Genomic DNA, 22,095 nt, shown 5'->3' with positions numbered 1-22,095 from the left:
GGCCCCTCTACTTGCCTTACCTTTTTGGGTATTGAACTGGACACTGTGACTCAGTCTTCCAGGCTCCAGCTCCTAAAAATCCAGGCGTTAAGGGACAGGTTGAGGTCAGCTGTAGGTTTGAAGAAACTCACATTGCTCCAATTACAGGAGATCGTAGGCCATTTGGTCTTCGCCTCGAAGGTAATTTCACCTGGCAGAGCGTTCCTTCGACGCCTTTGCGATGCCATGAAAGGCATTAAGCGTAGTTTCCATTACATCAGGGTGTCTGCTGGCATGAGAGCAGACTTCCAGACCTGGCTGTCTTTCCTGGATGGATTTAATGGGGTATCATTTTGGCGACATGAAATGCTATTGGAGGCTGAGCTCCAGGTCCGTTCTGACGCAGCAGGTAGCTCAGGATTTGGCCTTATATTTCGCAATGACTGGTGCGCTGAGAGGTGGCCCATGGACTGGCACATAACTGGGGTTACTTCTGATTTAACCTTCCTGGAATTTTTTCCCATCGTGGTGGCAGTGCGCATTTGGCCTCTGGCTTTCCAGAACTGCACAGTGTGGTTCTGGTGTGACAATCAAGCCACTGTACAGGTTATTAACTCTCAGACTTCTCGGTCGGCACGGGTGATGCGTCTGGTGCGGGTCTTTGTTTGCAGTGCTTACGATTTAACATTCTTTTCGTAGCCAGGCATGTCCCTGGCCTACAGAAGAGCATTGCTGATGCACTTTCTCACTTCCAGATGGAGCGTTTCTGGAGGTTGGTTCCTGGCGCTTCACCCGTGCCAACTCGGATGCCCCCCAGTCTTTGGAGCCTTGGCAGTTAGAAGCAAGCATTGCTATGGCCTCGGCGTTGGCAACCAGCACTCAAAAGGCATACCAGCACGCTTGTACTGACTTCTGGAACTTTCGAGCGCGAGCCAGCATGCAACACCTGTGGCCCATACCTGTTAGCCATCTCATGCAATATTTGGTTTCTTTGCGGGCTACGGGTAAGGCGGTCAGCACTATTGTTGGCCAATTGTCAGCTCTGGCCTTTCAGTCTAAAGCCAGGGGCCTTCCCGAGTTCACAACAGACTTCCGAATACGGAAGATGCTAGAGGGTTGGGCCAGGATCTCCCCTGCAATACCTGATAAGAGGCAGCCATTTACTCCGGATCTGATTGGCCAGTTGCTCCTGCAATTTCGGGGCCTTTGTTCCTCTTCATTTGAGGTGGTGCTATTCAGTGCTGTCATTCTTGTCGCCTTTTACGGTGCATTTCGCCCTAGTGAGCTGTTGGCTGCCTCAATGGGAGACTGTTCTAACAGGGCCCTGCAGTTCACTGATTGTGTTCTTTCAGACTTAGCAGCCTGTATCACACTTCAAATTTCCATGACAGATCAGAAGGCCAAAGGGAAACAGGTCACCTCAGGCCCTTGCCCTATTCCTCATTTATGCCCTGTGGCTGCTTTGAGGGCATATTTGGCACTCCGCCCAAAGGGGTTTGGTTACCTCTTTATTCATGGAGATAGGTCCTCCCTTACCCGGTTTCAATTCTGGGCTGTGCTCAAGAGGGCTTTGTTGTCATCGGGCCATGATCCGGCGGTCTTCGGCCTTCATTCTTTCCGAATAGGGGCCGCTACAGCTGCAGCACGGATGGGCCTCTCGTCATCTGATATACAGGCTATCGGCAGATGGCGATCTGCAGCGTTCAAAGCTTACATACGGTACTGATGGAGTTGCACCTACGTTGGAGTGCATATACGGCACCCAAGGGCAGATGGCGATCTGCGATTGTTTGCACAGTCTGATAGTTGGAGTGCATATGCAGCACCCAAGGGCAGATGGCGACCTGCGATTCTGTGCACGGTTTGATAGTTGGAGTGCATATACAGCACCCAAGGGCAGATGGCGATCTGCAGTTGTTGCTAGTTTGAACACTTGCAATTGGAGTGCAGGTACGGCACCCAGGAGCAATTCGCGATCTCCATGGTTTAGCTGTTGCTTAGTTTTAGTTCCAGTTGGTCCTCTATTAATTGTTCTTCTTCCTTTCCCCAGATATCGCAATGTGGCCGGAACCAGTGAACGTGTTGCTGTGCGGGCATTCCATCCTCTTTTGGGCGCTGAGGAGAGCATCCTCCACTGACATGGGGACACAGCTCCGTCTCTCTGCCAGGGCTACTTTGCGTTGGCGGGCTCAGAGGGGCATGCTATGGGGTGAACTTCTCCCTACCTTATGCCAGGAATTTTCAGCTGGCCCTCCTGCCCACATCCTAATAGTTCACTTGGGGGAGAATGACTTAGTTCAGCACCCTGGTTTGGACTTATTTTATAGAGTACTGAAGGATTTAGAGTGGGTTAAAAGTACTTTCCCCCATCTCCTAGTGGTTTGGTCCGCCCTGTTGGAGCGGCGTGTTTGGAGAGGGGCGGTTCACCCCAATAAAATTGAAAGAGCCAGGCGTGGGGTGAACTGGAGAATTAAAAAGTTTATTTTGAAGAATGGATAGGGCTACATTCCGCATCCAGGGATTGGTGTGGATTATCCACATCTCTTTAGGGAGGATGGTGTGCACCTTTCTGAACTTGGATGTGACATGTTTTTGGAGGACTTACACAAAGGGTTGGTTGAGTTGTTGAGGTTGGTGGGGCGAGGTGTATAAACATGAGCTATACACCTCTTGTGGCATTGAGTTTGGGCAGGTGAGGAATTTGATGGAGAGAGAGGTAGGTATCCTGAGGGAATTTTGGGTAAGGACACCCCTCAGGAATCTTGCAGGACTTCGGTCTGCGGATAACTGGTGGGTGCCCCTGTGGATTGTCATGCGCATTGGGGTGAATGCGGGTACCGCGGGGCCAGGATGCGCATGGCAGACCGCTCCCAAGGTTCACTGGGCAAGCAGGGAGTCTTGGCCCATATCCTTGCATCACAGCCCACAGCTACCAGCTGTGATACATGCCCAGGAGACTGGGGGGATTGAATCCCCACCAGAATAGTGCGATTCCTCACCTGCCCGGGGGTTATAAGCAGTTATTAATTATGATTGGATATGTTTGAATTTGGATTCAGATTATGTTATATTTAATAAATATAACATTTAAACCAATGCCACGTCTCACGAGTCTTCTTTGGCGGGTGTGGGGGCAAAGGCCCTGCTCCTATGGCGCTTGTTCCACTTTTACGGTGTTTTTCGGGTGTCGGGCACCATTTTAGACAATGTTAGTCAATGCGTTCCACTTTACAGCGGTGGTCCGGAACGGAACCTGCCGTATGAGCGGGGCCCTACTGTATATAATTCTAAACCCTGCGGAGGCAGCACAGTACTATCATCATCATATTAAATTCCATCGTGATGATCTAAATTTGTGGAGTATATAAAGGGTGCTATAGTATGGTTTGCAGTATGACATTTTCAACATGTAGGTTGGAATGTGTATAGCTTTTTTGCTTTAGGACCGTTTCACATATATGACATGGCACTCGCAGTGGTTCCTAACCTGGGGTGCACGCACCCCTGGGGGTGCGAGACATTTTTTCTAGGGATGCGAGGCATTGTTCAAGAGATTTTAAACATTCATTTATCTTAGCTAAGTTAGGCTAAAACACAAATAAAAATAAAATAAAATAAAAAATGAACTGTGTTTTTTCAGGGGGTGCAAGAACATATTTTGGAAATCTAAGGAGTGCTGGCAGTGGAAAAGGTTAAGAACCACTGCACTATAGGAACAAGAGCTGTGCTTGTGTGAGCTCCTCTTCTCCTTATGTGCTCTGCCATTACATATTTTTTACTGAGTAAATATTCAATATTTATTAAGTATGATGGAGGATCCCCCAAGCATCCTGGCCCCAGGCAATTTTGGCCGTTGAAACATGATGAAGGAAAAATGGATTTCTTTCCCTGGACTGGAGAAGAGCTAATGTTGTCCCTATCTTCAAAAAGGGCAAGAAGGAGGAACCGGGGAACTACAGACCAGTCAGCCTAACATCAATCCCTGGAAAAAAATTCTGGAGCAGATTATAAAGCAGTCAATCTGTAAGCACCTTGAAAGCAATGCAGTGATTACTAGGAGCCAACATGGATTTATGAAGAACAAATCCTGCCAAACTAATCTTGTCTCATTTTTTGATCGGGTAACCTCCCTTGTAGACTGTGGGAATACTGTGGACATAATATATCTTGACTTCACCAAAGCTTTTGACAAAGTGCCCCATGATATTCTGATTAGCAAGCTAGCTAAATGTGGGCTGGATGGAACAACTATTAGATGGATCCATAGTTGGCTCCAGAATCGTACTCAAAGAGTGCTTATCAATGGTTCCTTCTCAAACTGGGTGGAAGTAACAAGTGGGGTACCACAGGGCTCGGGCCTGGGCCCAGTGCTCTTTAACGTTTTTATTAACGACTTGGATGAGGAGGTACAAAGCATGCTTATCAAATTTGCAGATGATACAAAATTGGGGGGGGCATAGCTAATACCATGGAAGAAAGAAACAAAATTCAAAGGGACTTTGATAGGCTGGAGCATTGGGCTGAAAACAACAGAATGCAATTCAACAGGGATAAATGCAAAGTTCTACACTTAGGAAAAAGAAACCAAATGCACAGTTATAAGATGGGGGATACTTGGCTCAGCAGTACGACATGTGAGAAGGATCTTGGAATCGTCGTTGATCACAAGCTGAAAATGAACCAACAGTGATGTGGATGCAAAAACGGCAAATGCTATATTAGGCTGCATTAACAGAAGTATAGTTTCCAAATCGCGTGAAGTACTAGTTCCCCTCTATTCAGCACTAGTTAGGCCTCATCTTGAATACTGCATCCAGTTCTGGTCTCCGCACTTCAAGAAGGATGCAGACAAACTGGAATGGGTTCAGAGGAGGGCAACAAAGATGACCAGGGGACTGGAAACCAAGCCCTATGAGGAGAGACTGAAAGAACTCGTCATGTTTAGCCTGGAGAAGTGAAGACTGAGGGGAGATATGATAGCACTCTTCAAGTACATGGAAGGTTGTCACATAGAGAAGGGCCGGGATCTCTTTTCGATCGTCCTAGAGTGCAGGACATGGAATAATGGGCTCAAGTTGCAGGAAACCAGATTTTGACTGGACATCAGGAAAAACTTCCTAACTGTTAGAGCCATACAACAATGGAACCAATTACCTAGAGAGGTAGTGGGCTCTCTGACACTGGAGGCATTCAAGAGGCAGCTGGACAGCCATCTGGAATGCTTTGATTTGGATTCCTGCATAGAGCAGGGGGTTGGACTCGATGGCCTTGTAGGCCCCTTCCAACTCTACTATTCTATGATTTCCTATATTCACACACAACAGGCATTAAAAACAGGCCTGTGTGTAGGGAGGGCAGGAAAAGGTCAAGCTCACCTTGCTGCAAATTCCTGAGCTCTCTTCTGTGCCAAAACCGGCTAATGCATGACCGCAGATCATTAATTTGGTATTGTTTTACAATCTTTTGATTAAAATATTTTTTACTGTTTGATCTTGGGAAAGAGGTCTTCTGATCTCGTATACTACAGAGAAATGGCCTCAGCTAAGGGAAGTCTTCATGGTGCAATCAAGGAGAGCTTGATACTGATTTTTTTACAATGGCATGATGTGTATAATCTTATTTCATAAATATAATAAGTGTGTTCTCAAGGTGAGAGGTATTCTGAGATGTGCTGCCTCCTTCATCCCTCTGTGTTTGATGGAGAGTGGCTGGCTCAGAGTTACCCCTTTTCCTTTACTGTGTTCCCTAATCATTCTTTATGTTGTGTGATTTTCAGCTATAATATGGTGATTTAAAATTAATCTTTCTCTATAGCAGTGTAATTATAAGTGGAATTTCATATAGAACTTCCAGTCACTCTAAGGAGAACCAAAACTTGGCCTTGTCTCATGGTATCACTCAAAGGAACATGTTGTAACATCCTAGAGATGTTCCTGACCAGCTTGACTGATCAGGAGCCATGACAGAATGGCATGTATAGTACAAAATCAGTACCTATGACAGTAGAATAGTGGTAATATCAGTCAAGGGGACAGATTGACATTAATCTAAGAAGACAATAAGACAATAAGATGGGAGGTATCTGTAAAACTATGAATATACATGAATTCATTAAAATAAAGCTATCTGGTTTGTTGGAAATATTTCAAGAGGGAAGAACTGTTATGAAGAACTTAGGGGATTGGTAAACTAATGTCACATGTGTATTCAATAAGGTATAAATGATCTGTGCAGGACCTCTTTGCAGTCCTCTCCAGACTTTCTGGGGGGACTGACCCTGGATGTGCTTGTAAGAAATAAAGGCCTACTTTTTTGCTTTAAATCTGTGTCTTTTAATTACTTAAAAGACCCCCAGCAAAGATCCCACAGGACAAAATAAAAAAATTCTCCATCAAGTATTTATTTTTAATGAACTATTTGTAACCCACACTTTCATAAGGTATATCTAGGCAGTATACAACATACAATAAAATCACTAAAACATCAATAAAACATCAGTAGATACTGGCTTGTTAAAAAGAAATTCATATTGTGAAGACCTGTCTACATACTTTACATCAGCATAGCATGTTTTGCATTGGCCCCCCAAACCATGATTTCAAGATACAAACTATAGTTTCCCCACAAATTGGAAAGCAACTAATGAAGAGAAGCATGTGTGGGAAGGAGGAAACAGATAAACCCAAGGATCAGTCATGTAAGGTGAGTAGGGATGCCAGGTCTCCGGCAAATGGCCGGAGTCTCCGGCGCAGCCCTTGCTCTTCTGACCTCCAGCTAGAATCACCCCAAAGTTCTTTGATCTCAGGTTTTTGTGGAGTGTGGACCCAGACACGAATATGCCAATTTCTCCCTTGGTTCTGCGTTGCCTCCTTCCTTTGCCTCTCTCTCTCTCTCTCTCTCCTTTGCACGCAGGCAAGCATGGCAGGGGAAGGACTCCATTCGCCTTCCCAAACACCACCGTGCATTCTCATTGGCTGCCCCTGAGGGCTGAGGCCCAATAAGAGCAGAGCCCAGGCTTCCTCCATGTTGTCCAGGCTGCAGCACAGTGAGGGAGGAAATTGGAGCAAGTAGGGGGTAAGATGCCAAACCCCAGTTTATCCTTTTGGGGGGAAACTCTGTGAGGTCCCCCCTTCCTAGAGGAGGGCTGCTTTAGACACCCCTCAGTTCTCTCTGTGGAAGTGTCCTCTGATAACTCTGCCAGGTTGCCCTTCCCTCCCGCATGATGCCTCAGAAATTTTGCAGGTGCTTTAGCCCTCTGTCTCCTCTGAAGCTGCAAGCCTGTGCACGCTGACTTGGGAGTAAGTCCCATTGACTCCAGGAGCTTCCTTCCGGACAAACACATGTAGGATCGCTCTGCTAGCATCTCTTGGCATTTGTCTCTGTCTGCCCCTCTCCATAACCGTGTGCCTGCCTTATCATTGCTCGAGATTCTAGTTCCCTTTGACCACATCAAATCCTCTCCATTTCACTCCTGCCCTGCATCCACGAGCTCAAATCCTTAATCGCTACTAGTCCACCACTCTTTCACTCTTTGCTCTGCTGTCTTCATATTTCTTTTTAGGGGCATTTTTTGTTGCTCACTATTTGCTAAAATCAGTATTTGCTAACAGGAATAAAAAAATTGGGGGGCAACTGGTGTATGTTCTCTTGCCCTCTTTCCCCTCTCTCTCTACAAGCCTGCCATCATCTCTGTGTGTGTGTTACATAAAGCTAAACTGCCTGTTCCATTAACTTGCTCTCTTTCTCAGCCATCAATGACAGGAAAACCTTGGCTTAAATAGCAAAACCTTTTCACCCATGAGTCTTGACTAGATCTGCATGAAGAAAGACAAACTAACCTTGTTAGTTGTTAGATAATATCAGATTTATATGTAGATTATCTCTCCCCCCCCCAATACCATTATTTAGTACAACTTTTAAATTTTGTGGTCAGGAGTGTGGAACTGCAATTATTAATTTTTTAGAATACTTTTTTTGTGAAAAGTGCTTTGCAATGTATAATTCTTTAGGGTGTGTATGCAGAGAATGCTGCTGGTTAGAGACAGTGTGGTGTAGTGGTTAGAGTGCTGGACTACGACCTGGGAGACCAGGGTTTGAATCCCCACATAACCATGAAGCTCACTGGGTGACCTTGGTCCAGTCACTGCCTCTCAGCCTCAGAGGAAGGCAATGGTAAACCCCCTCTGAACATTGCATACCATGAAAACCCTAACCCTATTCATAGGTTCGCCATAAGTCAGAATCGACTTGGAGATAGAACAGTAGCCAACACCTAAAGTTGCAGTGGCCTATGGATAACTTTGTGGACAATCCCCAGTCAAGTCTTAGCAACAACACAATGCTAACAGGCAGTTGCCAACTTCTTGCCTAGAATGCCCTCCCTTGTCCTTAACATGGCTGCAACCATATCTACTCAGAAGTAAGTCCTATTGAGTTCTATGGGGCTTAGTTCCTTAATAAGCATGTTTAGAATTGCTGCCTTCAGGGACATCCATCTGTGCTTCCATCTAACATCTCTGCAACACTAAGCTCCTTTCTTCCAATAATGGCCTGGCCTGAGGGCACATAAACCCTTCTTGCCAGAAGCAAGTAAGATAGATTAAATGTTCCCTAAAGGCGTTGAACTATGACCTGGCAGACCAGGGTTTGAATCCTCACACAGCCATGAAGCTCATTGGGCGACCTTGGGCCAGTCACTGCCCCTCAGACTCAGAGGAAGGCAATTGTGAACCACCTCTGAATACCACTTACCATGAAAACCCTATTCGGGATCAACTTGAAGGCAATCCATTTCCATTTTGCATCCATTCTCCCTAAGCTTGTGAGAAGGAATGACCTTGTCACTTCAGCTGGACCTGGGAACACCCTAGGTAAGATTTCTATTTTAATTTCCAATCAGAGAATTTTTTTTTGAATGGTATGCTCCAAGCAACTGTGGTTGATACTTACTGTATCATGCTTAATGATGTAATTAGGGCCAGCCTCATGAGGTCACTAGGGCCCGCCCCCATGAGGTCACTAGGGCCCGCCCCATGATGTTACTAGGGCCTGCCCCATGACATCACTAGGGCCCGCCCCATGACATCACTAGGGCCCGCCCCCATTTTCTCAGGTTTTTGGATTGTTCCGACCTGGCAACCTTAAAGGTGAGACATGTGAACTGACCTTTAATGAAAAAAATTCCACTGTGATTATCTGAATTCGTGAGACATATAAAGAATACCAACCATATTCTATAGTACCTTGTTTTTTAAAGTGTTGAAACCTTATCATACATGCTTCTGTGGATAAGAGCCCCCTGCTCTATGGTTTCAGGAGAAAGACTAATATATTTTTGAGACTACTAACAATGGGTTAGATGCAGAGATCCTGTGACTTGAAATTTGCTCATTGGGGGGGGCTCCCACTGATGGAAGGTGGGGTGGCAATTTCTACCTGTTCTCCCTCACCCTTACAGTCACCAGCTTCTCCCAAAATTATATTTGGGAGGGTTAAAGCACCCTTAAAAACAGTGTGGGATATGGCACCATGAGTTGCAAGGAAAATCAGCACAAATCACCTCCCCACACTTGGTAGACTATCCCCTGGATTAAAGACCCTTCTGTGAATGAAATGAGCCTTTCAATTTGCAGAAGAGCAAGTCTGGGTCCAAGGCTTTGTTATTCTAAGTTATTCTCCCAAAAGACCATTCTCAGTAAATGTCCAAAATACTGCCTTTTCACAACTAGGAAAATGCAATACGTCAGTAACAGCAGTGCTGCCTTAGAGGACAGCAGATGAATTGTTCACAACAGCTGAATAATGAACGGACATTTATCATTTAAGAAATCTGATAATGCAGAAAGGCTCTCATTGCTCCAAAGGCTGTTTCTCTATATCCATACTCAAATCACGATTGACTAAACATCACTATGGATTAAAAGTAAACCCATAAAAGTGTCTGTGTAAATCAGGGATGGAGAACTTAGGGCCCTTCAAATGCTGTTGGACTGTAGCTCCCATCATTCCTGACCACTGGTCATGCTGGGTGGGGCTGATGGGAACTGTAGTCCAACAGCATTTGAAGGGCCACAGGTTCCCCATACTTGGTGTATATTGACCCTAAGATGGTCCTACATTTCTGTGCTATTGAGAATACTTCATGGTACTGACTTGAAGGTAAGATTTTTTAGCTACTTCATTCAACATTTTGATCCAGCTGAACAAAACAGCCATGCCACATTTAAGATTGGGTACATATAGTATGTTTCTGCTGTGCCCTTTTCATATGTTTATGTCATTAGGGTGATCCAGAAATTTCAGCTTAACTGCCTTGGAGTTTGAATTGTAAATATGTTTGTTAGTCATATATAATGTTTATAGCTGTGTGTACCCTCAGATTCCTATATACTATGCAGATTTTGTCTTGGGGGGGTGGAGAATCAGTTAGATTACACAGGCAGCTAATTTATTTTCATGGTAGGTTAAGTGCAGGGCAGCGTGGTTAAAGTGTTTCCTCGTCTAAAATGTCTGATAAAAATCTAATTAGATTTCTACACTTAGAAGTCAAGTAGTTTTAAGACAAAACAAACTCTTGCATCTTAGCTTATTATTTGGTTAAAACCACCATTAACACTCTTTTCTTAATCTGTGAAGAGATGTTTCACTGTCCCTGGAATAACCTCAGTATATGTAAATGTAGACAAATGTAAACAAGGAACTACAGTAAACAAAAACACAATTACAAACAAGAAGAGCAGGAAAAATCACAACAGAATCAACAGCAGCAATAATGGTCAGAATCATGAATTACATTAAATGTAAATGGACTGCCTTCAAGTCGATTCCGACTTATGGTGATCCTATGAATAGGGTTTTCATGAGGCTGAGAGGCAGTGACTGGCCCAAGGTCACCCAGTGAGCTTCATGGCTATGTGGGGATTCGAACCCTGGTCTCCCAGGTCGAAGACCAACACCTTAACCACTACACCACACTGGCTCTCTATGAATTACATTACCTGAATTTTATATACCCCTACATATCCAGTCGATCACTGAGCTCTGCAGGAGAGGGCTGTGATGTTCCTATATTAATGTATATATGGTAAGTGTTGTTGTTTTAGAAGATACATGGTAAGTGGAGTGAAAGAGGGGGAGTGAATGGGCAGTAGAATGCGAGATGATTGGCTGAGTGTTTAAAATGGCTGAATGTATAAAAGGAAGAGTGAGAGTGGAATGGGGGGGAGAAGAGAAAGAGTGGATTGCTTGGTGGGGTTTAGAGAGTTGTTTACCAGGAGGGAGGTGGAGTTCGGATTAGTATTGAGTAAAACCATATGCTTATGTGCCTTAAGAAGAAATCTTGTTAATCTTGTTAGCTTTGTTATCTGTAATAAATACTTAATTAGGTTTACCAAAGGCCTGATCCTTGGCTGGGGTTTCACAGACCAGAAGGGAGGGTAAGGTAATGACCAAGGCTGAAGGGGAACTGTAACAAATGGTGGCAGCGGTGAAGAGAATAACAATACCAGTATTCAGAGTCTCTGGGAATACTAGTATTGGGACGTTACTGGTGGTTGCCTAGCAGGGGGATCTGTTGAGATCTGTGCTAGAGCGGATAGGTAAACCATAAGAGAGTGCGGTCCGGACTGGTGGAGTCCCTGGTGGTGCCTAGAGACAGGCAGTAACCATGAGCAGGTAGGAACCTGACAGGGAGAGCCAGGGAAGGACGCATCACATGTGGTGGCAGTAGCGGTGGGATACGAACAACAGAGAATCCAGATACGAATACTAGAGAATCCCTACCAGTGGTGTGGCAAACAGAAATAACAAAACAAGATTTCTTGTGAGAGTGACTGGCAAAGAGTGTATGGCAAAGAGTGAGTGAACTCAAACACCATGGCTGAATACATAAAAATGAAAAGAGAGGAGCTGGTGGAGAAGTGCATAACATTCAATTTACCTCACGAGGGTAAAGGGGTAGATGAATTGAGGGTAGCACTTATAGGATTTGCTACTGCCCAGCAAAAACAACCTGTCAGGGAAGAGACCCCAGAAGGATATTTAAGCAATCCCGCTTATATAGAGTACTTGAGAGAGAAGTTAAGATGGGAGGCTGAGGAAAAAGACAGAGGGAGTTGGAAGCTGAGCGATTGAAGATAGAAGCTGAGAGATTGAGGATGGAAGGTGCAGAGAAGGAAAAACAGAGGGAGTTGGAAATTGAGAGAATGAGATTGGGGTTTGAGGAGAGGGAGAAGCAACGAGCATTGGATGCTGAATTACAAGTAGAAAAGTTAAAATTTGATAGAGAGAAATTTCACTCTGAGGAGACAAGGAAAGACAGAGATGGAGCAAAAATAAAAATTACTCCAAAGGACTTTGCTGTCTATGAGCCTGGTCAAGATCCTCAAATTTACCTCAGCACCTTTGAAAAAGCAGCTCAGTTGTGGGGGCTACCTGAAGATAAATACATGCAGTATTTATCAAACCTGATTAAAGGGGAATTGGCTGAGGTATACCAATATTTCCCCTCAGACAGGCCCGTCACCTATGCTGAATTCAAAGAAGCAGTGTTTAAAAGATTCAGACTGGGGCCTGATTATTTTAGAAAGCTTTTCAGAAACTGCCAGATACAGACAGGGAGATCTTTTGTGGAACTGGGAGCAAAGTTGATGGATATATTTGGAAAGTGGATGAGTAGTGCCAAAGCTCAGTCAGTGGAAGAGGTGAAAAGCCTCATGATACTGGATCAATTATACCATCAGTTACCACCAGAAATAAGGCTCCTGGTCAAAGACCGTTCCCCTACATCTGTGCAGGAGGCCGCAGAGATGGCGGATCACTTCGCCTCCAATAGAACTGGCTGGGTGGGGAAAACATCAAGAGAGTTTAAACCCAGACCATATAGTGCTGGCAGAAGGGATGTGGTACCACAGCGAGTGAGTCCTCCATTAAAATCTGAAGGGCACAGGACACCCCAGAGTGGATCTGTGTACCCTAAAAGTGAGGAGAAATTATGCTACAAATGTGGTAGACCGGGGCACCTACGTTTTCAATGTGAGGTTGCCAACCCCATTAGTAATCCTGCTCAGACAAGGGCAGTGAAAACAGAGCCCAAGGCTTTAGAAGCAGCGAAAAAGGTTCAGTTTTGCCAGATAAACTGGACAGAAGTAACAGACCTGGATTCAAGTCTGAGAGAGGAAGTGAGTGTACAAGGGGCAACTTATTGGGCATTGCTTGACACTGGTGCCGCTCAGACGTTACTGAGGCCAGATTTAATAAAATCTGAAGAAATATTACCTCAGGAAACAGTGACTATCCAAGGAGTGAGGGGTCAACCAGAGAGTTTGCCTGTGGCCCTGGTGGATATGACTTGGAGAGGCCGAGAGGGCCGATATAAAGAAGGCATTAATGCCCAGCAACAAGAACCAGTAATACTGGGAAGGGATGTAATGGGCGCCCAAGGAAAGATCTATGTAGTGACCAGACAGCAAATTGGCAGAGAAAAAGAAGCCATATTAAGGGGGGCTGAAACAAACAGGGTGGAATCTGTTAACCAGCCTCAGGTCACCATAGCAACCACTAGCAGGCCTGCTGAAGGAGACAGACTGTATCAAGTGGTCTCTGGGGAAGAAGCAGAGCAATTCAGGGAAGAGCTGCATAAAGATATAAGTCTGAAGCAGATAAAGGAACAAGCGCTGACCCAACAGATTCCTTTCACTGACAAACTGAGGAATCAAGTTGTGTGTGAGAATGGGATTTTATATAGACTGTGGATGCCTGCTGAGAGAAAGGATGAATGTGAACCAGTGAAGCAATTGATAGTACCTAGCAAATACAGAACCAGATTGCTAGAGGTAGCCCACAATGTCCCATGTGCAGGACATCTGGGAATAAAAAAGACCAAGAGGAGATTGGCTGCACATTATTATTGGCCAAATATCTCCAAGGATGTAAAACAACATTGTCTATCTTGTGGAATATGCCAAAAGGTGGGAAAGAGTGGAGTAAAGACCAAGGCACCCTTAAAGCCCCTTCCTATAATTGGACAACCCTTTTATAGAGTGGGAATAGATTTGGTGGGCCCTTTTTCCAAACCCACAAGGCATGGCAAGAAATATCTAGTGGTGGTGGTGGATTTTGCCACCAGGTACCCAGACGCAGAAGCACTGAGATCTGTAGAAGCCCCTGTAGTGGCAGAGGCTTTATTAAAAATCTTTATGAGGCTGGGTTTCCCTCATGAAGTGCTGACAGATCAAGGCAGTGTATTCATGGGAGAAGTGATGCAATGTATGTGGAAATGTTGTGGTCTAAAACATCTAAAGACCACTACTTACCATCCCGCCACTAATGGGCTAACTGAGAGATTCAATGGAGTTTTGAAGGGCATGATAAGAAGCTATGTTCAAGATCACCCACAAGACTGGGATGAACGGTTGGGATGCTTCTTATTTGCATACAGAGAAGTCCCTCAGGAGTCAACAGGCTTCTCACCCTTTGAACTCATGTTCACTAGAAAAGTGAGGGGACCTTTGGAACTGCTAAAAAATTCATGGGAAGGAACTCTGGGAGAGTACAAAACTTCTGTAGTAGATTTTGTATTGGAATTCCGCAGTAAATTAACATCAATGATGGAAGTAGTGAAAGAGAATTTGAGTCATGCACAGGAGAAGCAAAGTTACTGGTATGACAGAACAGCCAGAGAACGTGTGTATGATGTGAGAGATATGGTTATGGCGTTCATACCCAGGAAACATGACAAATTACAGGCTAACTGGGAAGGACCATATACCATCAGAGAAAGGCTTGACACAGTGATGTATGTAATTACCACAGACCAATTAAACAAAAGCAAAGTGGTTCATGTAAATATGTTGAAGCCTTACCATACCAGGGATGCACAGGTGTTGCAAGTTACCTTATTCCCTGAGGGAAGTGGGCCTGAACTTCCAGATTTGGTACAGGAAAGCAAAGACAAAGGAGGGGTAGATCAAGTGGAATGGTCAGAGGAGGTAGAGGAGGAAGTAAAAGAAGAGATTCTGAGAGTTTTGAAAACCTATAGGAATCTCTTTAGCAACAAACCTGGCCGAACCAGTATAGTTATACATTCCATTGATACTGGAGATCATGCCCCAATCAGATCTGTTCCGTACCGTGCGAATGGGAAAGTTTTGAATGAGATCAAAAAGGAGGTGGAAGATATGCTGGAATTAGGAGTGATCAGGGAATCCATCAGTCCCTGGGCCTCAAGTATTGTCCTGGTTCCGAAAAAAAATGGAACGACAAGGTTTTGCATTGATTATCGGCTAATCAATAAAATTACTGTCCCAGATGCGTATCCTATGCCTAGGGTAGACGCTATGTTAGAGTTATTGGGGGCAGCAACCATTATCTCTACACTAGATCTCTGTAAAGGATTTTGGCAAATGGAACTAGACGAGCAATCCAGAGCCAAAACTGCCTTCAGTACACCAGATGGGTTATATGAGTTTGTGACCTTACCCATGGGACTAAGGAACTCACCAAGTTCATTTCAGAGGCTAATCAATACTGTGTTGCGAGGCATGTCAGATTTTGCAGTGGCCTATATCGATGACGTGGCCATTTTTAGCAAGTCGGTGCCTGAGCATGTCCAACACCTGACAACAGTATTGGAGGCCTTAAGAAAAGCAGGCCTCACAATAAAAGCTAAGAAATGCCAGTTTGGACTAAAGGAAGTAATCTATTTAGGACATAAGGTGGGGAGTGGGAAAATCACCCCCTTATGGAGCAAGGTGGAGGCAATACAAGCGTGGCCGATCCCCTTAACCAAAAAACAAGTAAGGGCATTTCTGGGTGTGGCTGGATTTTATAGGAAGTTTGTGAGAAATTTTGGGGAAATAGCAACCCCCTTGCATGAATTAACAAAGAAGAAGTGTTCTGAGCGTGTGGTATGGACGGATGAATGTCAGAAGGCTTTTGATCTGCTGAAGCAAGCCTTGTGCCAAGGACCCATATTAATAGCACCAGACTATGAGAAACCATTCATCGTGGCTACAGATGTGTCGGACCTCGCGCTGGGAGTTGTCTTGCTGCAGGAGAGAGAAGGCACCAGACATCCAGTGGCGTATCTGAGTCGCAAGCTGATGCCGAGGGAGAAAAACTATTCGTCGGTCCAGAAGGAGTGCCTAGCGGTCGTGTGGGGACTGAACAAGTTGCGCCCATACGTGTGGGGACGAAGATTCACAGTGACTACGGATCATCGGGCCTTGTTATGGTTGCAGACTATGAAAAACCATAACACTATGCTGCAGAGGTGGTCCTGGGCCCTACAGGACTATCAAGTGGACTTCCAGTTCATCAAAGGCAAGGACAATGTACTGGCCGATGGACTTTCCAGGCAAGTGGCTGGGACTGCAGTGACGTGACCAGACGGAGGAACAAAGAAAGACATTTTCCCCATAGAGACTTTTATTTGTTAACGCGACGTATAAATCCTGGAACAGGAATAATACTCTGCCGTTGTTTAAGGGGGGGGGGAATGTGATGTTCCTATATTAATGTATATATGGTAAGTGTTGTTGTTTTAGAAGATACATGGTAAGTGGAGTGAAAGAGGGGGAGTGAATGGGCAGTAGAATGCGAGATGATTGGCTGAGTGTTTAAAATGGCTGAATGTATAAAAGGAAGAGTGAGAGTGGAATAGGGGGGGAGAAGAGAAAGAGTGGATTGCTTGGTGGGGTTTAGAGAGTTGTTTACCAGGAGGGAGGTGGAGTTCGGATTAGTATTGAGTAAAACCATATGCTTATGTGCCTTAAGAAGAAATCTTGTTAATCTTGTTAGCTTTGTTATCTTTAATAAATACTTAATTTGGTTTACCAAAGGCCTGATCCTTGGCTGGGGTTTCACAGACCAGAAGGGAGGGTAAGGTAATGACCAAGGCTGAAGGGGAACTGTAACAAATGGTGGCAGCGGTGAAGAGAATAACAATACCAGTATTCAGAGTCTCTGGGAATACTAGTATTGGGACGTTACTGGTGGTTGCCTAGCAGGGGGATCTGTTGAGATCTGTGCTAGAGCGGATAGGTAAACCATAAGAGAGTGCGGTCCGGACTGGTGGAGTCCCTGGTGGTGCCTAGAGACAGGCAGTAACCACGAGCAGGTAGGAACCTGACAGGGAGAGCCAGGGAAGGATGCATCACAAGGGCCTCCTGCAGATACCATCTTATCAGGAGGTCCGTTCTACACAACATAGGAAGCAGACCTTTAGTGTGGCACCTATCCTTTGGAATTCCTTCCCCTTAAATATTAGACAGGGACTATCTCTGTTATCTTTTTGGCACCTACTGAAGACCTTCCTCTTTCAACAAGTCTTTTAAGTAGAGCTCTTGTCCAAGTCTGCATCTGCATTAGAATTGCTTTTTAAGATGTTTTGTTTTAATATGTTTTAAAAGATTTTTTTAATATATATTTTAAAGTCTGTTTTTAAGATTTAGAGTGTTTTGATTGCTGCCCTGGTTCCTTCTGGAGGAAGGTGGAATATAAATGTAATAAATAAATAAATAATAAGTAATTAAGCCCCCATAAAAGCCTGCTGGAATAGGACAGTTTTCAACTGGCACTGGAAACACATCAGAGTTAGTGCCAATCTTTTATATCAAAGAACAGGGCACTTCATAGGTACGCCACCATTGCAGAGTAAGCCCTCTCCCTGGTTGTCACATAACAGAAGCGCCTCGGATGCAGGATAACCAGGTGCATCACACCTGGCATATTGGTATGGGAGGAAATGCCTCTTCAGATATCTAGGTCACCAGCTGTTAGGGTTTTATAAGTCACTATTAGCATCTAAAATGTGCCTTGACAGCAAATTGGTAACCAGAACAATTCTCTTAGGAATGATATAATATGATTCCAAGCTGAACCAGTCTATATGCTAGCTATCACATTTTGCGCTAGCTGAATCTTCTGAATTATATTCAAGGGCAGCTCCACATAGAGTAAATCAACCAGGAGGTTACCAGGACATGGGTTACAGCAGCTAGGCTATGCCTGTCCAAGAAGGGTTATAGCTGGCAAACCAGATGGAGCTAGAAAAAGGCACTCTCATTTCAAGGAGAACCCAACCCCATCCTCAGCAGTCACAGGCTTCATGATGAACAACTTTTAAAAAGAGGTTCATTTATGTCATTCTTCTCCCTTTGTTTGACCTGCAGATCTTGGTGGCCACAGGCTGTGCCCTTAAGGGGAAGAGCCATAGGAAAATAGCTCTTTGACTCACATCAAAGGTTTGCACCTTAGACAAGGCACTGAACTTTTATTTTCTGAAGGAGAGAAATGCAAAGCCTTCAGAAACAGCCCCAGATGTTTCAACTCAGCTTTCCCTTGTTCAGTTCCACCTCAGCTACCTACCTAATTCCTAAAACTGGGAACCATGAAACCACAAGACATCTGTCTTCTCAGAATTCAATCTAATTTTCTTGGCCCTTATCCAGCCCATTCATTCATGCACTGCTCCAGGGCCTTCACAGTCTCACCTAACTCAAATGACAACGAAAAACGGAGTTGGGTTTTACTCACATACTAATGACACCTTGCTCCAAATCCTCTGATGACCTCACCCACTAGTTTCACATAGATGTTAAAATAGCACAGGGAGCATGATGGACTCCTCAGGACCCACAGCAAAAACATCATGGGGTCAAGCAGCATTTCTTCAATGCTTCCCTCTGAAACTGTTCCTGAAACCACCATAAGACCAAGCCTCCCTGTTCCTACCCCTCAGGGCATGACCAGTAAGATATCATGGTCAATGATGCTAAAAGCTGCTGAGAGATCACACTCCCTTGTCTCTCTCCTGAGTGGTGACCAAGGCTGGTCACCAATGCTGTTTTGGTCCTGAACCGACTGAAATGGGTCAAGATAATCCATTTCCTTGAACAGCATCTGAGGCTGAACAGCTACTGCCCTCTCAAGCACCTTCCCTAGGAAGGGGATATTTGTAACTGGCAGTAGCTGTTGTATACCTCTTAAAGAGTGGCATCATCACCAGTTCTTCAGGATGGCAGGCATTCTCTCTAACAATGATATGTTCACAACATCCAGGACTCACCCAGTCAACAGTCTGGATGGATTGTATTATCCACAAAGGGCACAGATTCAACTGTCTGGCCCATATCCTCAGGCTACAGTTGTTGAAACTGGTAACACCAGACCAGATGTTGTCTTGGACACCTCTTCTGGTACTTATCCTCAAAGTTAGTTATTGACTATATTTTTGTCCTGCTTTTCAGACAATTATGATCTTCCGAAGCTGCTTATATCACTTAAAATGAGACTGCTATCAGACTTATAGGGGATAGGAAGTGAATGGAAATGGTAGAGGAGGGAGTTCAGTTTTTTAAGGCTAGAACTATGCTGTGAGCTATGATGATCAGGTTTTAATATTCGGCTGGATCCACACTGATTTTCCCTTCCTGGTGTTTTTGTCTGAATAGCAGTTGGTAACTCATTTCATTTGGCCAATGGATGGAGCCAGTGCGTCCTTCCCTTCTTCAGTCCCTTGGCAACTGGTAATTGGAGTTGAACGTTTCTGGCAGAAGGTAAACTCTCTTCAGTTGCTCCTTCTCTGGCTGATAGATGGGTCTTTTCTGCTGGGATGCTGTTCCTGAGAGGCAGGGGTCACAGTCTCCCATTGGCCTTGGTTCCCTGGATGATGGCAGAGGCTAGAGGCTGCTATCTTCAGCTCTGCAGATGCCAAGCTGTAGTCCAATAAGATCTGGAGAACACCACATTGGCTATCCCTGCTTAGGAATATGTTTGGGGACCAAAACAAAATCCAAACACTATCATAACTAAAGGCCTTCAGAACTTAGCCACCGAAACACATTCAGGAACTCAAGCAGTCTGAGATATACTAAATTACACCCTCAACAGTAAATGCCATTGAACATTAGGCCAAATAAAAAATGTCAGTAACTGTTTAGAATATTTCAACTGTATTTCACATTCAATGGAGCCATTTGGCTGAACAAAAATATTGTAAATGCACTCTCATTTCAATTATTATGTGTAAAAATGACAAACAACAGAACATTACATTCAACAGGCTTCCTTAGTGACTGACAGAAACACCACCAGAATTAAGTGATAAAACTTTGGACTATAGGTGGGAGATCACATGTTTGAAGTAAAGCTGAGTCAAATTTCTTTTGGAGAGGTTTTTCTCCAAAAATATGCTAGCAGGGGTGAGGTAAAAGGCCAGAAGGGGTGGATCTTTCCTCACCCCGTAATAATGTCACTGGAATGACCCTACCTCATAGTGCTGTTCCAAGGAAGCCATTATTGGGGGCCAATGAAGGTTTGGTGACTTGTGTTAAGAAGGTGTTTTTTTTTAAAAAAGGCACTATTGTTAAACCTCCTGAGCTCATTTTTAAAAGAACTTTTTCCACTCCTGAAAAAAATGAGCCAGATGCCTTTCCACTCTCACAACCTGAGAATGGAACTACAAAAGTGGGGACACATTTTCAACGTTAATAGTGCCCTATCTAAAAACCCCTTGCACATAGAAAATTAGGATGTGATAGTTGGTTCCCTTAGTTTTTTCCTGACATATACAAAAGATGCAATGCAAATATGGTAACACTAGCTACACTTTTATACGTCAAATATTAACTTTCTAGAGCAACACATTTAAATAAATGGATATTATGGTGTGGTAAGGGAATTTGTTGCAGTCACCAAACTGACAAACCTCATATATGTTAATGAAAACTGGCAAAACAGGATCACTTTGTTGATAGATGGGCACTCTATATAAAACTTTGCAAACTCAATCTTTCGGCTTTGTTCACTTTTGTATTTTAAAATGTTTACAACAAAGAAAGGAAAAAAATATAAGCCATTTGAATATAGGTAGATTTAACCTTTCATGATTAATCAAATTGAATGAAACTTTATTTCTACAAGTGTCTTTTTATTTGATTTGCAAACTGCTGTTTATTAAGATTTGTATTGGAAAAACAAAAGGAAATTAGTATGTCAAAGAGAAGGATTCACTATAGTTTCTTCTGGTTGACCACGGTGAGAACAGGATGTTGGAGTAAATCAGCCACTGGCCTGATCCAACAGGTTCTTTTTATGTTCCTATGCTCCTGACATGCCCTTTTTCTATGTGCAGAGGCCTTTGTTTTTTGGCATGGAACACTCTAACATGCAAACCCTCCCTCTTTCCCCCCAGTAATCTGAAATGGTACAATAAAAAAAACAACTTTACAGCTTGATTCTAGTTCAGTATATGAACTGGCCCTTTTGCAATTCTGCTGACATTATGAAAACCCTCCCACAATGATTACACTAAAATACATCTTAGGAAAATAATTGCTTTTCAAGGCTTAATTATTGTTTCTCAGATCTCTAAATGCATTCCTTCCTGGAAATATGATTGGTGAACTGTCACTCATACTTTGTAAAAGAACAACCTCTTAAGGGTCATGGCTTTCTAAGACATTTGGAAATGATAAAAAAATGTCATTCAAAGTTAGATACTTGACGTCAGCAACTCATGGTCTTCATGAATCATTCTACATTTTGAACTGAGAATAAACCAAAATCTTTAAAGTTTAAAAGTAATCTAGTGAAATCATTAGTAAATAAACACAAGCTCCACCAGACTATATGAATAAAATTAATGGAATTTTTAAAAATCCCATTCATTCTCGTGACAAAAGATCTGAAAGTCTCATTCCTGCTACTCAAGTGGGCTACTTCTGAGTCCAGACTCAAAGTTGCATATCCAAAATCACATTGTTTAATTTGAATTAATTAATCTAGAATTCAGTACCCCCTCCAAGTTCTGAACTCACTGTTCATGTGGAACAGAATTGCTACTCCAGTCAAAAACATCTAAACCTCCACGTCTCTTTCATCTCCTTAAGGCTGTAAACAACTTGTTTACAACTGATGTTGATTATATACTTTACGACACTTGAGGAATTACTGCTGGAATTTGAAGAACTGATGGTACCACATCCACAGAAGAGTAATCTTTTTAGGCATTGTTCATGTTGCATCAGCTTTCCCGGGAACAATAGGTGGAGTCTATCCCACATCCCAAGATGCCAGCTGTTGTCACTGGGAAGTGAGTACCTCATCACGGTACTA

General features: G+C 43.8%; 1 protein-coding gene across 5 annotated transcripts in view; it reads right to left on the bottom strand.

Annotated features, from left to right (window-relative positions):
* LOC133377431 (formin-like) overlaps positions 1–22,095 on the bottom strand; it is a 234,409-nt gene that overhangs the window by 24,464 nt on the left and 187,850 nt on the right. Inside the window, exon 16 of one of the 5 annotated variants that reach the window (XM_061611487.1) lies at positions 4,825–4,901. The exons of the other annotated variants lie outside the window; for them this stretch is intronic. Coding sequence (XP_061467471.1) covers positions 4,889–4,901 — 13 coding nt within the window. The 3' untranslated portion in view covers positions 4,825–4,888. Of the gene's footprint in view, positions 1–4,824; positions 4,902–22,095 lie in introns of those variants that run through there. 5 annotated transcript variants of the gene reach the window in all.

Source organism: Rhineura floridana, chromosome 2, assembly GCF_030035675.1.
Source record: "Rhineura floridana isolate rRhiFlo1 chromosome 2, rRhiFlo1.hap2, whole genome shotgun sequence".
Taxonomy (NCBI): Eukaryota; Metazoa; Chordata; class Lepidosauria; order Squamata; family Rhineuridae; genus Rhineura; species Rhineura floridana.
This window is presented reverse-complemented; position numbering and strand designations above follow the sequence as displayed.